This window comes from Numida meleagris, chromosome 14 (assembly GCF_002078875.1).
Source record: "Numida meleagris isolate 19003 breed g44 Domestic line chromosome 14, NumMel1.0, whole genome shotgun sequence".
In the NCBI taxonomy this organism is placed as follows: Eukaryota; Metazoa; Chordata; class Aves; order Galliformes; family Numididae; genus Numida; species Numida meleagris.
In genome coordinates this window covers 6,081,171-6,094,075 of record NC_034422.1, presented here as the reverse complement: position 1 = coordinate 6,094,075, position 12,905 = coordinate 6,081,171, and the positions used below count along the sequence as shown (strand labels likewise).

Genomic DNA, 12,905 nt, shown 5'->3' with positions numbered 1-12,905 from the left:
TACTTTAAGGAAACAACATGTACTAGCAGCAACATGAAACCTGCAAATACACTTCAGCGTTTGTTTTGTTGTTTGTTTCTGTATCTGAAAAATAACAAGAACGGAGCAGCTGACCCCGCAATCTCACATGTTCTCGGTGGTTTGGGTGGCAGACCTTGCAGGGACAACTAACAGACTGTGAGCGTTTGTCTTTTTTAACAACAGCTCTCATGCTTCAACTGCAGAGCACTCAGCCATGTTCCCTTCTGAGCAAGTCTGGGCTGTGAAGCTCACCAGCAGTCCCTGTGAGGGACATTCCTAAATCCAAGTGCTTGATAGCCACTGGAAATGTGCAGAACGGGCAGACTGAATTTACCCTGCATTTCTTTGAGTGTCTGATGCATTTAAAGGAAAAGGAAGCAGTCATTTTGTGCTGCTGCCGCTTTTCAGGGTTAAACCTATCCGTGTGCAGCCGAGGCATGGCTCGTCACCTTTATTATCAGTCCCACCGGGCACGTGACCTAGATGTATTTTTCCAAGCTGTGAAGCTGATTCTCTCCCACAGTTTTTTCTTGCCTCCCTCGTTCCTATGGTAACAATGCACTCTCTGTCCTCGCAGCGAAGCTCTGAAGCTGGCAGCTGCTCAGAAGTCCCAGCAGCTTGCAGCTTTGCAAGAGGAGAACGTGAAACTTGCCGAGGAGCTGGGCAGAAGCAGGGACGAAGTCACAAGTCATCAGAAGGTACAGTGGCTGGAACGTTTCCGATCTGTGCTGAAAGTGCTGTACATGCTGTTTCCACTGATGTCTGGGTGACGTTGCACTGCATGTTTGTGATTGAAAGATGAGTTAGTTGTTCTGAGAATGTTTTAAAATAAATTTGGAAACCACCTGCACTGGGAGGTTAGAACTGCAGGCTAACAGAAGGTTGTGTAACCTACAAAGGATACTTAGGAGGCTTGGAAATAAGCATAAGTTAAATATGATTTAGCCAAATGTATTAACAGACACTTTCTATTTCTGTCAGTAGTTTTATTATACAACTATGTAATCTCCATCTAAGCAGTACTAAGGAAATCTATCTGTTTAATTCTTCTCCTTGTTCTTGCTCTCCTTTCCCATGAAAAAAGAATATTTAGGATGTCTTCCAGAATACTATTTAGAGTCTATAAAAAGCACTGTCACGTATGTGCTTGCTTAGACATGATACTGTGCATGTACATGAGCAGTGCTGCAGTCAGGTACTGGGTACTGGAGGACTAGAACTGATGTGAGGTTGTTGTTTTTGTTATAGTTTCTAGAAAAAAAACCACTATTTTTTTAATATTACACTTGGATACATTGGAATCTTAAAGTAGGGGCTTAGTTATACAGCTTATAACAGTGGTACTTGCCGAAAAAATATTCAATTTACATCCATTACACGTGGTGGTTTCATTTCTTGTGGAGCATTTCCCGTGATAACCACACTGTGAAGGCGTCTAAGGAACATCTAGACTAAAAGCAAGAGTGGAGTATGGCTTTATGTACTGGCTGTCTGAGAGAGCTCCTCTGTAGAAACGGGTGTACCTGCTCTCACTGGCAGTGGAAGAGATGTCTTCCATTCTGCAACACAGGCTAATGCTTTTGAAGCCAAAAGGCTGGCTTTTCCCCCGAGGAACCTAACCTGCTTTGAAATACTGAGGATGAGTAACTACAGACCTAGCAAGTTTCTAAGTCTTTTTGGCTGCTGCTAGGAGTAATGCATGAGCTTCTTCATCCTGGAGAGCCTTTGGAGATGATTAACCTGACTCCCAGACGTGTGGGCTCAGCCACTGACTCATGATGCATCTGAGTAGTGATGTGATAAGAGAATGCTGTCATCCTAAACAGCCAGTGGGAGCTCTGCTCCCCACTCCCACATGTTTTCTTAAATTATTTCAGAATCTTTGAGGCAACCTGTTATTTTCATAAAGAGTTGTAACTTGAAAAGGAGTCAGTGACATTGGTGAAATTGTTCTGCCTATCCTAAATAGCCAGAGTTGAGAGTCAGAAAGTCCCTGAAGGAAGGGGCCCTTCATCCCACAAGGCTGGCAGAGGTGAACACCGTCTCACTGTGGCCTCATGTAGTTTCCAGATGAACTCACAGAGCAGTCTTGGTGTCTGCGTCCTATCTGCCCGTGGGTCTGTCAGCAGGGATCCTATCTCAGTGCCAGGTCTGTGAAGCACAAAGAGCCAGTCACCTTGCAAAGTGGAATATTCTCAGTTCGGTTTCACCATGACCTTTTCTGTCCGTAAGCAGATGTGCTCCCATAACTAAGATTTGGAAGGTCTGCTAGAGCTGGAGAAACAGTCTGTTTACCTTCAAATTTCCAGTGTGAACTTTGGGAATGTGGGAGTGCTATTGCATTTCTTAAACGTAACATTCGACCCAGTGAACTGTATGGCCTCCTAGCAGGCTGGGAGAGGCCTTGGTTGTTCCACGGAATTCTGCTGTGGCAAGAGGCACAAAGGCTAAATGGTGTCATGTAGAATGGAGGTGTACGTAGTGTTAATTGTTCAATTCTTGTTGATGAGATGTGCAGTGTATCTGCCCAGAACTGTTATATCTCTTGGCTCCTTGAATGGGAGACAGATATCCTTCTAGAGAGCACCTGCTGTTCCCCTTGGGATTGCAACTTCTTTTCATGTTCCCTTTGGATCTTTGCTAAACCTAAACTTAAAGCTAACTTGCTCTGCCTTTGACTCGACCAGGTTCTTGAGGATTCTAGCACTGATAGCCCTATCTCAGGTTTGCATGATCACACTGATTCCCACAATACTTTTATTCTGAACACACAGTGTATGTAGGCACCAAGTTACAGCACTGCTTGGACTTGGACTTTTTTTTTTGCTTCAGGCTGTCTATGGGGACTGAACAAATGTTGCTATGAAGAACTGTTCAATTGGGCTTAAGAGAACAAGTGCTGATGCTAAGAAAGAAGAGGTCTTAGAACAGCATTGCTTGCAGAGCTGCTTTTCATACAGCAGATGCTGAAAAACTGGACAATAGGGAGGAAAGCACAGAATGTAGCAGTGCTTCAGTCTGTGTTACTGTGCATGTCTATTAAAATGTGGTAAGAAAGATAGCAAGCATATGTTTTAAGTATTTTGAGCAGTCACTATGGTAACTATAAATTCTAAGTGTGCTGCTAGTCAATTGGGTTAATGAATCTGTGGCTGCATGTGACACACTTTGCAAAATTAATGAATACTCTTTCATGAATGATTTATCATGACATCTAAAGGTTAAAGTGCCTAAAGATGCTGAGGGGTGGTTTTTTATATCGATTCATAAATAATTAGCTGTGTGTAATTAGTTAAAGATTCCTAGTCAGATACTGAGCTTGGGGAGCTTTTCTGGCTTCAGAGTATTTGCTGTGGCATTTCGGGAACTTCAGACTAGCCCAGGCATTTTAATTTCACTGGAAAACTGTAGAACCATCTATCAGATGAGCTGCACCATCTTTTGTTAAAGGTACATGAGAAGTCTGCTCCAAGGCAAGTGAGAGAGCAGACTTAACATCTTGCTGTCCTTTACTTGTCTCTGACATCCACTTCTGTCTTGTTCTACACAAAAATCTATCATCTCTCCACAGCCAACCAGGAAAATGAGAAGGATGAGGGATGCAAGGTTTGTGCTCCAAGTCTTGGAGCATCTCACAAGTGTTGAAGGCTGTTCCAAGGTGAATGGGGACTGAGAGAGCAGAAAGGAGAGAAAAGAGATGGAGTGGTGGGAAAAAAACAATTGGCCTTTAAAATAATTCAAACATTCTCAGAAGTTCTCATAGTCTGTCTTCTGTGCTGGAGCTTTGTGGTTTTGATGTGATTGCTACAGTCAGTTGGTGGTTTTTTGTTTCTTTGCTTGTTGTGTGTGCCCGTCTGTTCGGACCCCGCCCAGGGACACTGTTTTCAGTGGAAGTTGGTGCTGGTTGCGTGGGCCCTGCAGGGTTACACATTTGGGGTACGGTAACAGACACCAGACCAACAGCTTTAGGGATAAATAATTCATCTCTATATAGTGGTACAGAAACCAGTACAGATCAGTAGTACAATTATCCAGGTTGTTAGAATAGCAAATCCAGGGATTCAGTAGTACAATTATCCAGGTCAAAACGACAGCAAGTCCAGTAATTCATCAATACTGGGTGAAACTTAACAGCTGGGAATACAAACACTTACAGTTCTCTGTTGCTGTGCATCACACCTCTTGTGTGCACAGGGCCTCAAAACAGCTTAAAGCAGTAATAGCCCCTCACCAGCTAACACCGGTCACTAAAATGAGCTGTGTCTGTGTGTCTGCATTGCCCGAGAAGAAAATCAATCACTTCAAGGACGTGTACACTCTGTAGCCTCTCCCATATCTGCTTTATGAAGATGATGTTCTGATATAATAAGGAAATAACCCTTTGTGTATTAACTGTGGGCTTTTTGTATTTGTGTTTTAGCTGGAAGAGGAGAGATCAGTACTCAATAACCAGTTACTAGAGATGAAAAAGAGGTAAGGTTTTTTCTGATACTTGTAACTATACCATCCTACAGAAAACTTGGCAAAACATAATACAAAAAAAAAAAAAAAAGGCCAAGAAAAAGCATTTTTTTTTGTATTATATCGTATTTAAGAGTATTGAGGTTTTTATGCAGACTGGGCTTACAGATGGTGTCTTCCACATTTCTTTATAAAAAGGGAGATGAAAATGTAATTATTAATGTAAGAAAATATAAGAAAAGAAGTGGTAGTTACCATTTCCTCTTTAGTTTGTTCGTCCTTAGTCCTCTTTAGATTGTTCATCAGTCTGATAAATATCACAGATACAGATCCGCACCGGTCAGGTTCTTAAGGAGGAAAAACACAGAGATGATAAGGATTGATATTAAAATAAATAAATAAAGGCTGTTATTCAGCCTCTCTGGGACTGTTCTCAAGTGTTGAGATACAAATTTCACTGTATCCGTAGTTATTGCAGTTCATTCAGCACTGCCATTAAATACCAGGAGATTTGTCCTGGGTGTCTGGGGCATCCATTTGTAAACTGCTATTCAGTAAATGGTCCCAAGTTACAAAACGTACCATCTTCCTGCTGTTAATTGGGAAAGCTAATTGGCTGTGCGCCGCAATGTGTTTAGAAAAATGTCACCTTTTCAAAAGTAATTATATAAATTCTTAGAAAAAGGGGCAGATCTCCATGACACCAAGCGTGTTCCAAGAAAAACAAACAAGACTCTGTTATAATTTCCTGCACTAACAGCGCTCCAGCATTCATGTACATCTTTGGCTACAGTATATGTACAGAGTCTGTTTTTATTCCCTAATAATCCGTTATTTGGTGGAAGGTGATTCATACTGTTATATCTCATGCTTCTTTTAAAGGACAGTATGCACATAGGATATTACACAAGCTAAAGCCTTCTCAGAGAGTGCAACAGTTTTATTAGTCATTATACAGACAGACAAGTCAGCAGCTGAAGTTCAGCTTTAACTGGCCCCATGAATTGGATCACAGGGTCTTTAGCTGTGTATGATAGCATAAGTGCCATTTATACATGTTAAAATACAAATTCTATAGTAAGCTATAAAGAGCAAGATGTGTGGCTCTGATTTTCCTTCTCCTGAGTTAGATCTGTCATGTCTGCACCACACATAAACTTAGCAGTTAATTTTGTACCTGTTCTTACTGTGTGAACTGCCTGAAGTAGCCAACATGAATATGAAATCGTTCAAGTGAATGTTAACGTTACTTTCAGAGTTGTCAGGTCCATCTACCTTTGCTCAGCTTTGGTTACAATGAGATGCCCATGTTTCTGACTGACGTTAATGACATTTCTCTTTGGTGTTGAATAAACTCCAATACAAAAGATAAAACAAGAAGCAATTCAGAGTCATTGAAGCAAACTGTAGACCATGAGGGGTTAAAAATGGAAGCACGTGGTCTTATTTGCCAACAAAAGCAGGCTGAATGAAGAACTAATGAAACAAAACAAGTGTGTTTCTAAATTCCTGAATTCCACTGAAGCTGGTGTTGAGCAGTGATTTCTTCCTTTTTTCTTAAGAATCTGAAGTACTGAAACAGAGACATCTGCTTATTTCAGTTAGGTCAGATCTCCAGCAGTAGCTTTCCCACCTTCCTTCCGTTCTGCCCCCAGGAATTTAGCAACTTTGTCTATGAAACAGTTCAGCTGGCAGTGACAGATCAGTCGCTATGGATCTGATGGGGTTCTGTGTTACTTCAGTTCATTAGGTTCGTTGTGGGTTGCTAACTGTCTTACTGTCTTTGAGCTTGCGCTACTTATCGATACTCATTTCATTCCTCTCTCTTCCCTTTCCTACCCTTGCTTCCTTTGCTATATCTGTGTGTCTTTAATGGTAAGACTCAAGAAAGTCTATCCACGTTATAATAAATAACTTTTTTTTTTTTTAAGTATAGCTGTTGTACATATTTTGGCTGCCTTTGTCCCTTGGTGTCTTGCTTTTGTTTTGTAATATACTCAGCTATATATATATATATATATAAATATATATAAAGTCTATATTTTTTACAAAAAAAAAAGCCCATGGGTGTGCAAATTTAGTTCTTCCTTATAGTACTTGGCATTTCTACTCCATGTTTCTAACGTTTGGTTCTTGTTATCTTGCATTTTTAAAGCTTGCCCAGTAACACTTTAAGGTACCTGCTTCATTCTTAGAACGTCTGATTTTTGTAGTAAGGGAAGAATCTGGGTGATGGGTTTGGTTTTTTTCTCCAATATTAAAAAAAAAAACAAAAAAAAAAACCCTATCTGTCTCCAATGACTTCTACACTCTGCTCAAAATATGGTTTAACCTCCTCTTGAAAGTGAAATTTTAAATTGGCATGTGAAGTGACAGTTTTCTTTAAATCCCTACTGGCAAGCAGATATTTTGGATATGAACTTCCAGGGAAGAAGTTTAAGTTCACTGCCTCCATTTTCCTTTTATTAAATGCATTGCTTCTCATATGAATCGCAGTACAAACGGTGCCAAAGCTGAGAGTATCAGTGGGGCAGGCTCTCTGCTGATGCTGGAAGTGAACTGTGATCCCCACTTAAGTATCAGTAATTAGTGACATATACCTACTGTATTTGTAGGTTATCCAGTCTGTACATTTTTAAGGGCCTCTAACTGGAACTGTAAAGGATTGTTCCTGCAAACACTGCTCTGTAAAAGAAAAAACAATGCTGTAATACAAGCACCTTTCTCCCCCCCTCTTGTTTTCTCTCTGCTTTCTCTATCTTATTTCCTTCCCCTTGTGTTACAGTATTCTCAACTTCTATATACCAATATATATTTATATGCTTACAAACTGTTTACCTTTTCCAACCACCTGAATTCTGTGCTTCCTTTTTACAAGGCCAACAAATGGCAATCCACCATATTTGTACAGAAAGCGTATGTCTGGCCTTGATCTCTAAGATGAGGATCTGACCAAACAGCGGAAACAGTGGCTTAATAACGAGTTCCTGAGCATGAGATGAGTCACTGGGGTTTCCATCTGCCTTTTAATGCTGGGTGCAGAGCAAAAGGAAAACCTGGGCAAAGTCTCAGGTAGGAGAGAGCTTGTGAGGAGCATCCTGCAGATGTTCTTCCCATTGCAGCTCTGTGGATTACAGAGGGCAGCAGGCAGGGTCCTGTACATTTGCAGGACATTACTTTCCCACACCCCTAGCATTTAAAAACATGGGTTAGGCTAGAGCCTGTGAGTAATGCTACTGAAGAACACCGAGATTGCCATGCTTTTAGTGTTCTGTTGAATCAGACTTGATAAAGGGTAATGAGGAGGTCTGCTAAATGCCACTGCCCCTTTTGTTAACAGTAGTATAACTTGTATTCAAGGCAAGATCATGCAGTCTGCAACTTGTGTTTATATCAATTCTCTCGTAAAAATATTCCAAAATCAACCTTTGGGTTCTTTTCTGGTAGCTGCATCAGCTTTTCTAAACCCCAGATTCTCCACTTGCTGCTTCTTTTCTGAGTATAATCTTAATAATGAAAAGATTACATTAATTGTGCTCTCCTTGTTGAGTTTCCCATTTATTGAGTCGGTGAGGTTTACTGTATTTCATGCTCTGGGTATCATGGCTCTCACTAACTGTAGATGCTGTGGATATAAAAGATTTCAGTTTGGACCTGCCAGCTATCCCCTACCTGCTGCATTTTGTCCCGCAAGGCTGTGTTCTGCTCTCAGTCCCTGAGCACAGAGAGCATAGTTTTGTGTAGTTACTGAAATGAAATCTGTGCTGTGTGGTCTCTGTGGGTACGCATTCCGGCAGCTTAGTTCTCATCAGCTCTCTCAGAGCTCGTAAGAAGAAAAGTAGATAACTTCTGAGCAGTGAGACCACAGTTGTCTGAACAGAGATGTCTGGAGTCGCATGGAGAACTGGCTTTGTCCTCAGGGGCCTAGAGAGTTGACAGTCATCTGCCAGGCATTAGTGGAGCTTTCAAAAGCAAATTTCTCCTTTAAATAAGTAAACACAGATTGTGGAGTAGCAAGAAATGTTTTTTTGGTGGCCTTTTTTGTTTTGTTTTTGTTTTTTCAAACAAAAACTTTTTTAGCTTGTACAGAACTTCTATAGCAAGAGTCCTTCCATCAGAGGACAGCTGCTCTTTGGGGTGTATCCTGCGACTCTCAGAGAGACCTGCTAGCATTAGTGTGAGAAGGCCACTGCTGTGACGCCTTAAGGACGCTAGCTGGGGAGGCAATGTGGGCAGAAGTCGTCTCTCATTTTCATTAGATCAACTGAAAAAGCTGGGAAGCCAGGACATACATACACAGAAAGGGTTTGTGCCTACTTGGGAGGATTTCTTTTTAAAACCTTTCATAAAGTAAAACAAATCCCACATGGATTTCTGTGAAACAGGAGTTGTTAAAAGCCTAGAAACGCTCAAAGTATCTGTTTCAGGAAATAATGTTACTGAAATTAGTGAGGACCATCTGATATTTCCAGCATCATCAATGCTTTGCATGACAACTTGTATAATGAGCTTTGCATGTATGTTTTGTTGCTTGTTAATAATTTTCAAGAAGTAACAAAACTCTGATGTTAGGTTTGGTGGAACATTGTGCAACATGTTTCTTTATCCCCTATCTCCCCAGTCTATTAACTTGTTTCTTTAAATTCAAACGGATACGATGATATGCAGATTCTGGCATGTGCTACCTAGGTAAACTTCTTGCTTTGTTTCCAAAGTTGTAACATCTGACATGTTTATACAGATACAAAATCTTAGTTACTTACTGAACTGACCTTTGCTTTTAAGAACAACTTCTTATGGTATCCTAATACTTGAAATTAAATGTCTTTAGGCAACAACATGAACTTATTCTTGAGATGATTCCTGGTTGTGTTTGGTTTTCTTCTAGAGAATCAACATTAAAAAAAGAAATTGATGAAGAGAGAGCATCTTTACAAAAATCCATCAGTGATACTGGTGCCTTGATCACACAGAAAGATGAAGAACTGGAAAAACTCAGAAATGAGGTAAATGAGGAAAAGCAGGACACATCGTAATCCCATGGCTAGCAGTGTCTGACTTGTAGCTGAAGAGCTGGCTGATTTATTTTACTCTATTAATTTAGCACAGGTAAACCTTAGAATTAAATCCTTAGATATCTATGTATGCCCAGTTAGGTGAGTGCTGGCCTGCGTTTGTGCTGGCAGTTTAGCACTTAGCATGTTGCCTTTGTGCTTCCATTTCATTCTGGAAGATGTAAATATTCTCAAATAACTGTTACAGATCACGGTGCTCCGTGGAGAAAATGCTTCTGCAAAAACCTTACAGTCAGTGGTTAAGTCACTGGAGTCTGATAAGTTGAAACTTGAGGAAAAGGTGAAGAACTTGGAGCAAAAACTCAAGGAAAACAGCGAACAGCCATTAACTGTAACTAGCCCCTCAGGTGAGAGAGCTTCTTTATTGTCTCTGTGCTTTCAGCTTTAATCTTGCAGATTTTGCAGCTGTTAGATGCACAGTTAAAATGAGATAGTCTACTGTTTTCAGTCTCTGACTAAGCCATTGGATGTTTCATGCTTCAAATTACTGGTTGTTTATGCCTTGCTTTTTTCTCTTTAAAGGTGACATTGCTGCTAATCTACTTCAAGATGAAAGTGCAGAAGATAAGCAGGTATTTGATCTGAAACATCAGCAAGCTAAAACAGCAGTGTGTCTATAGGCAGAGTAAAATCTTCCCAAATACAGTTCTTAGCAGATTTTGGAAGTCAGGATTGTAACAGACAGCTTTTTGTTTTCAGCTTCTGCTTCTGAGGGGAAATGTCAATAGCAAGAACAGCATGAGGCAGCAAGCAGGAGAACTGGGAGCAGAAACTTGCTGCTCTTGGTAGCAAATTTAGAAAAAATAGGCATCAAAGGGTACAATAATCGTAATGGACATGTAAAAGACAGCAGTGCAGACAGACAGCCTGCGACAACAAAGGCCTAGGATGCATGGTTAGAATAGAAGTGCTTTCTGACCAACACAGAAGTTTTTGTTAAGTCACTGGAGCTGATCATGCTGATTAAAATAATTCTTCCTAGTGCCGTAGTCTGTACAGAGGTCAGAAGCAGTGCAATTAACCAACTGAGTAACCACCAATTTCTTTTTTTTTTCCCCTCCCTTAATTCACCTGCTGATGGCAATGCTTTCTTCTGATCAGCAAGAGGTTTGTTGCACTTCTTGGCTTACTTTTATTTTATTCACAATGATCATTTGCCAAGCATTACTTGATTACTGCCAGCAGTACTTCTGTAATGCTGTCTGCTGATCTCTGAGTGGCTCGGACCTCTTCAGGAAGTGCCGTGTGGGTGCACTGCGCTGCCTCGCTGCCACCACCGGGGTATCTCAGGGAGTGACCTGGCAGCCCCTGGTGCACCCACTTGAGCAACAGGTCCAGAGGAACGGAGATGCAGTTCTGACCAGAATTACACTGCTGGCTTTCATGCTGAAAGAGTAACATTAGAAAAAGAGATTGATCTGTCGGTGGTGGGTTGAGACACATTAATGTCTGTCAGACATGTGTCATTTTGAGGGCCATTCCTGTGGTGTTTGCTTGCTGTGGACATGCAGTCCTCAACCTTCTGACTGTTCTTGTTCTTTAATATCACAGATTGACTTCCTGAATTCAGTGATAGTAGATCTGCAAAGGAGAAATGAAGAATTGAACTTGAAAATACAAAGAATGTGTGAAGCAGCCCTCAATGGCAATGAAGAGGAGACAATCAACTATGACAGGTATAAATCCTAATGGGAAATCTTGGCTTGTGTTCTAGGAGGTGCTGGTAGGAGTCAGTTCTGTCAGCTACACACCACATCAGCCTGGTTTCAGCTGCCACAACAAACATGTAGTTTCCTCCTGAGTTTAGGTAGACAATCTATTTAGGTCTATTACTGCAGTGTACAGGGTGGTGCAAAATAATCCCCTGTACTTACCTGCCGCAAGTGCTGGTGTCTTGTAACACATCTGTTGTCAGTCTCAGTTGAGGTCAGCCCTTCCCAAGTTACATAGAAGAGTCTTTGCTCTTAAGATGCCATTATCTACACTGAGATGAGGAGATCCAGTCAAAGAAACAGAATGAAAACCTATTTCATAAATTGTGAGTTCTGATCTCATCTATCAAGAAGAGAAACTAGCTTCAATGTGCTTCTTTTCATATAATATCTGTATATGTGCGTATGTTTACACAGAGCAGTTTGTTCAGTAAATAGTGTAGCGTAAGGGAATATGGGGTACTATGATCTTCAGCAGAGTTTTTGTAGTTTCAGTAATTGTGAGATAGCTTACTGGGAGGGTGGGGAAGCAGAACTCCTTCTTTAGGAGGGAGAATTGCTCTGCTTGACATGCGCTGGTGCTGATCTTGCAGTGAAGAAGAAGGGCTGTCCAAGAAGACGCCTCGCCTCTTCTGCGACATCTGCGGCTGCTTTGATCTCCACGACACCGAGGACTGCCCAACCCAGGCACAGATGCTGGAGGAGCCTCCGCACTCCGCGTACCACGGCAGCAGGCGGGAGGAGCGGCCCTACTGCGACATCTGTGAGATGTTCGGGCACTGGACAGCCGACTGCAATGATGACGAGACCTTCTGACGCGGTGCGCGGCCGGGGCTGGCCTGTCTGCGTGCCCAATGGACACTTTATACACAACCAGCATTTCTGTGTGCTGAATGTCAGGACAAGGGATGGTGTTTCTTGACCCCCTCGCTCCCTTTCCCTTTGCCCATCCACTTTAGAATCAGTAAATTGATAAATATTTTCCTCCTCCACTAATAAGTACCCCATCTCCCTTTATTAAACTTAAGTGAGATATAAATAAATGATTTAACGGATGACTTTATGCTGTTTCTTCCCAGGCTCTGGGTTTGTTTCAGCTCTAACATGTTGTGCCCCCGTGCTGTTGGATCTATTGATGGGAAAATATGTATAGGAACAAAGCACTATAGTTATATTAAAGCTTATTTAAATACTTTAAAATTATGCTGTTAATTTTCATATTTGCACTAAACCATTTTAAGGCTGCATTTGTACATTTAGATTTTTAAGCTTTTTTTGACACTGGACTGGGTTGAGAACTATGTTGTGTTAATTTTCATTTACTCGTTTGCTTGCAGTTTGGGCCCCTGGCTGCCAGCTCTGCCTTTGGCTCAGAGGGCTGCGTTGTGCCGTGGCCGTGCAGTACAATGCCTTGGGTGTGCAGTGCAAATGGGGTAAGAGGCGCTGCTGTGGGCTTTTTAGAAACCCATCTGCTGTGCACACCTGAAGCAGTTTGAGGCATGCCTTTTTTTTTTTTTTTGCATTCTTTTACCTTCTATACAGTGAGCGTGTGTGTGTGTATATATACATATATATATTAAAGTTATATTTTGAGAAAAAAAGCGTGTTTGCTCTCCTCTGTTCGGTTCCCCTAGCG

The 12,905-nt window shown here is 41.4% G+C and overlaps 1 protein-coding gene across 4 annotated transcripts in view; it reads left to right on the top strand.

Annotated features, from left to right (window-relative positions):
• Positions 1-12,469, top strand: part of CLIP1 (CAP-Gly domain containing linker protein 1) — a 64,431-nt gene extending 51,962 nt beyond the window's left edge. For 3 of the 4 annotated variants that reach the window (XM_021412692.1, XM_021412690.1, XM_021412693.1), the window contains 8 exons: positions 599-719; positions 4,442-4,494; positions 9,371-9,488; positions 9,745-9,904; positions 10,080-10,129; positions 10,659-10,664; positions 11,109-11,233; positions 11,863-12,469. In XM_021412692.1, coding sequence (XP_021268367.1) covers positions 599-719; positions 4,442-4,494; positions 9,371-9,488; positions 9,745-9,904; positions 10,080-10,129; positions 10,659-10,664; positions 11,109-11,233; positions 11,863-12,085 — 856 coding nt within the window. In that variant the 3' untranslated portion in view covers positions 12,086-12,469. The remainder of the gene's footprint in view (positions 1-598; positions 720-4,441; positions 4,495-9,370; positions 9,489-9,744; positions 9,905-10,079; positions 10,130-10,658; positions 10,665-11,108; positions 11,234-11,862) is intronic. The other variant, XM_021412691.1, reaches the window with a different exon arrangement.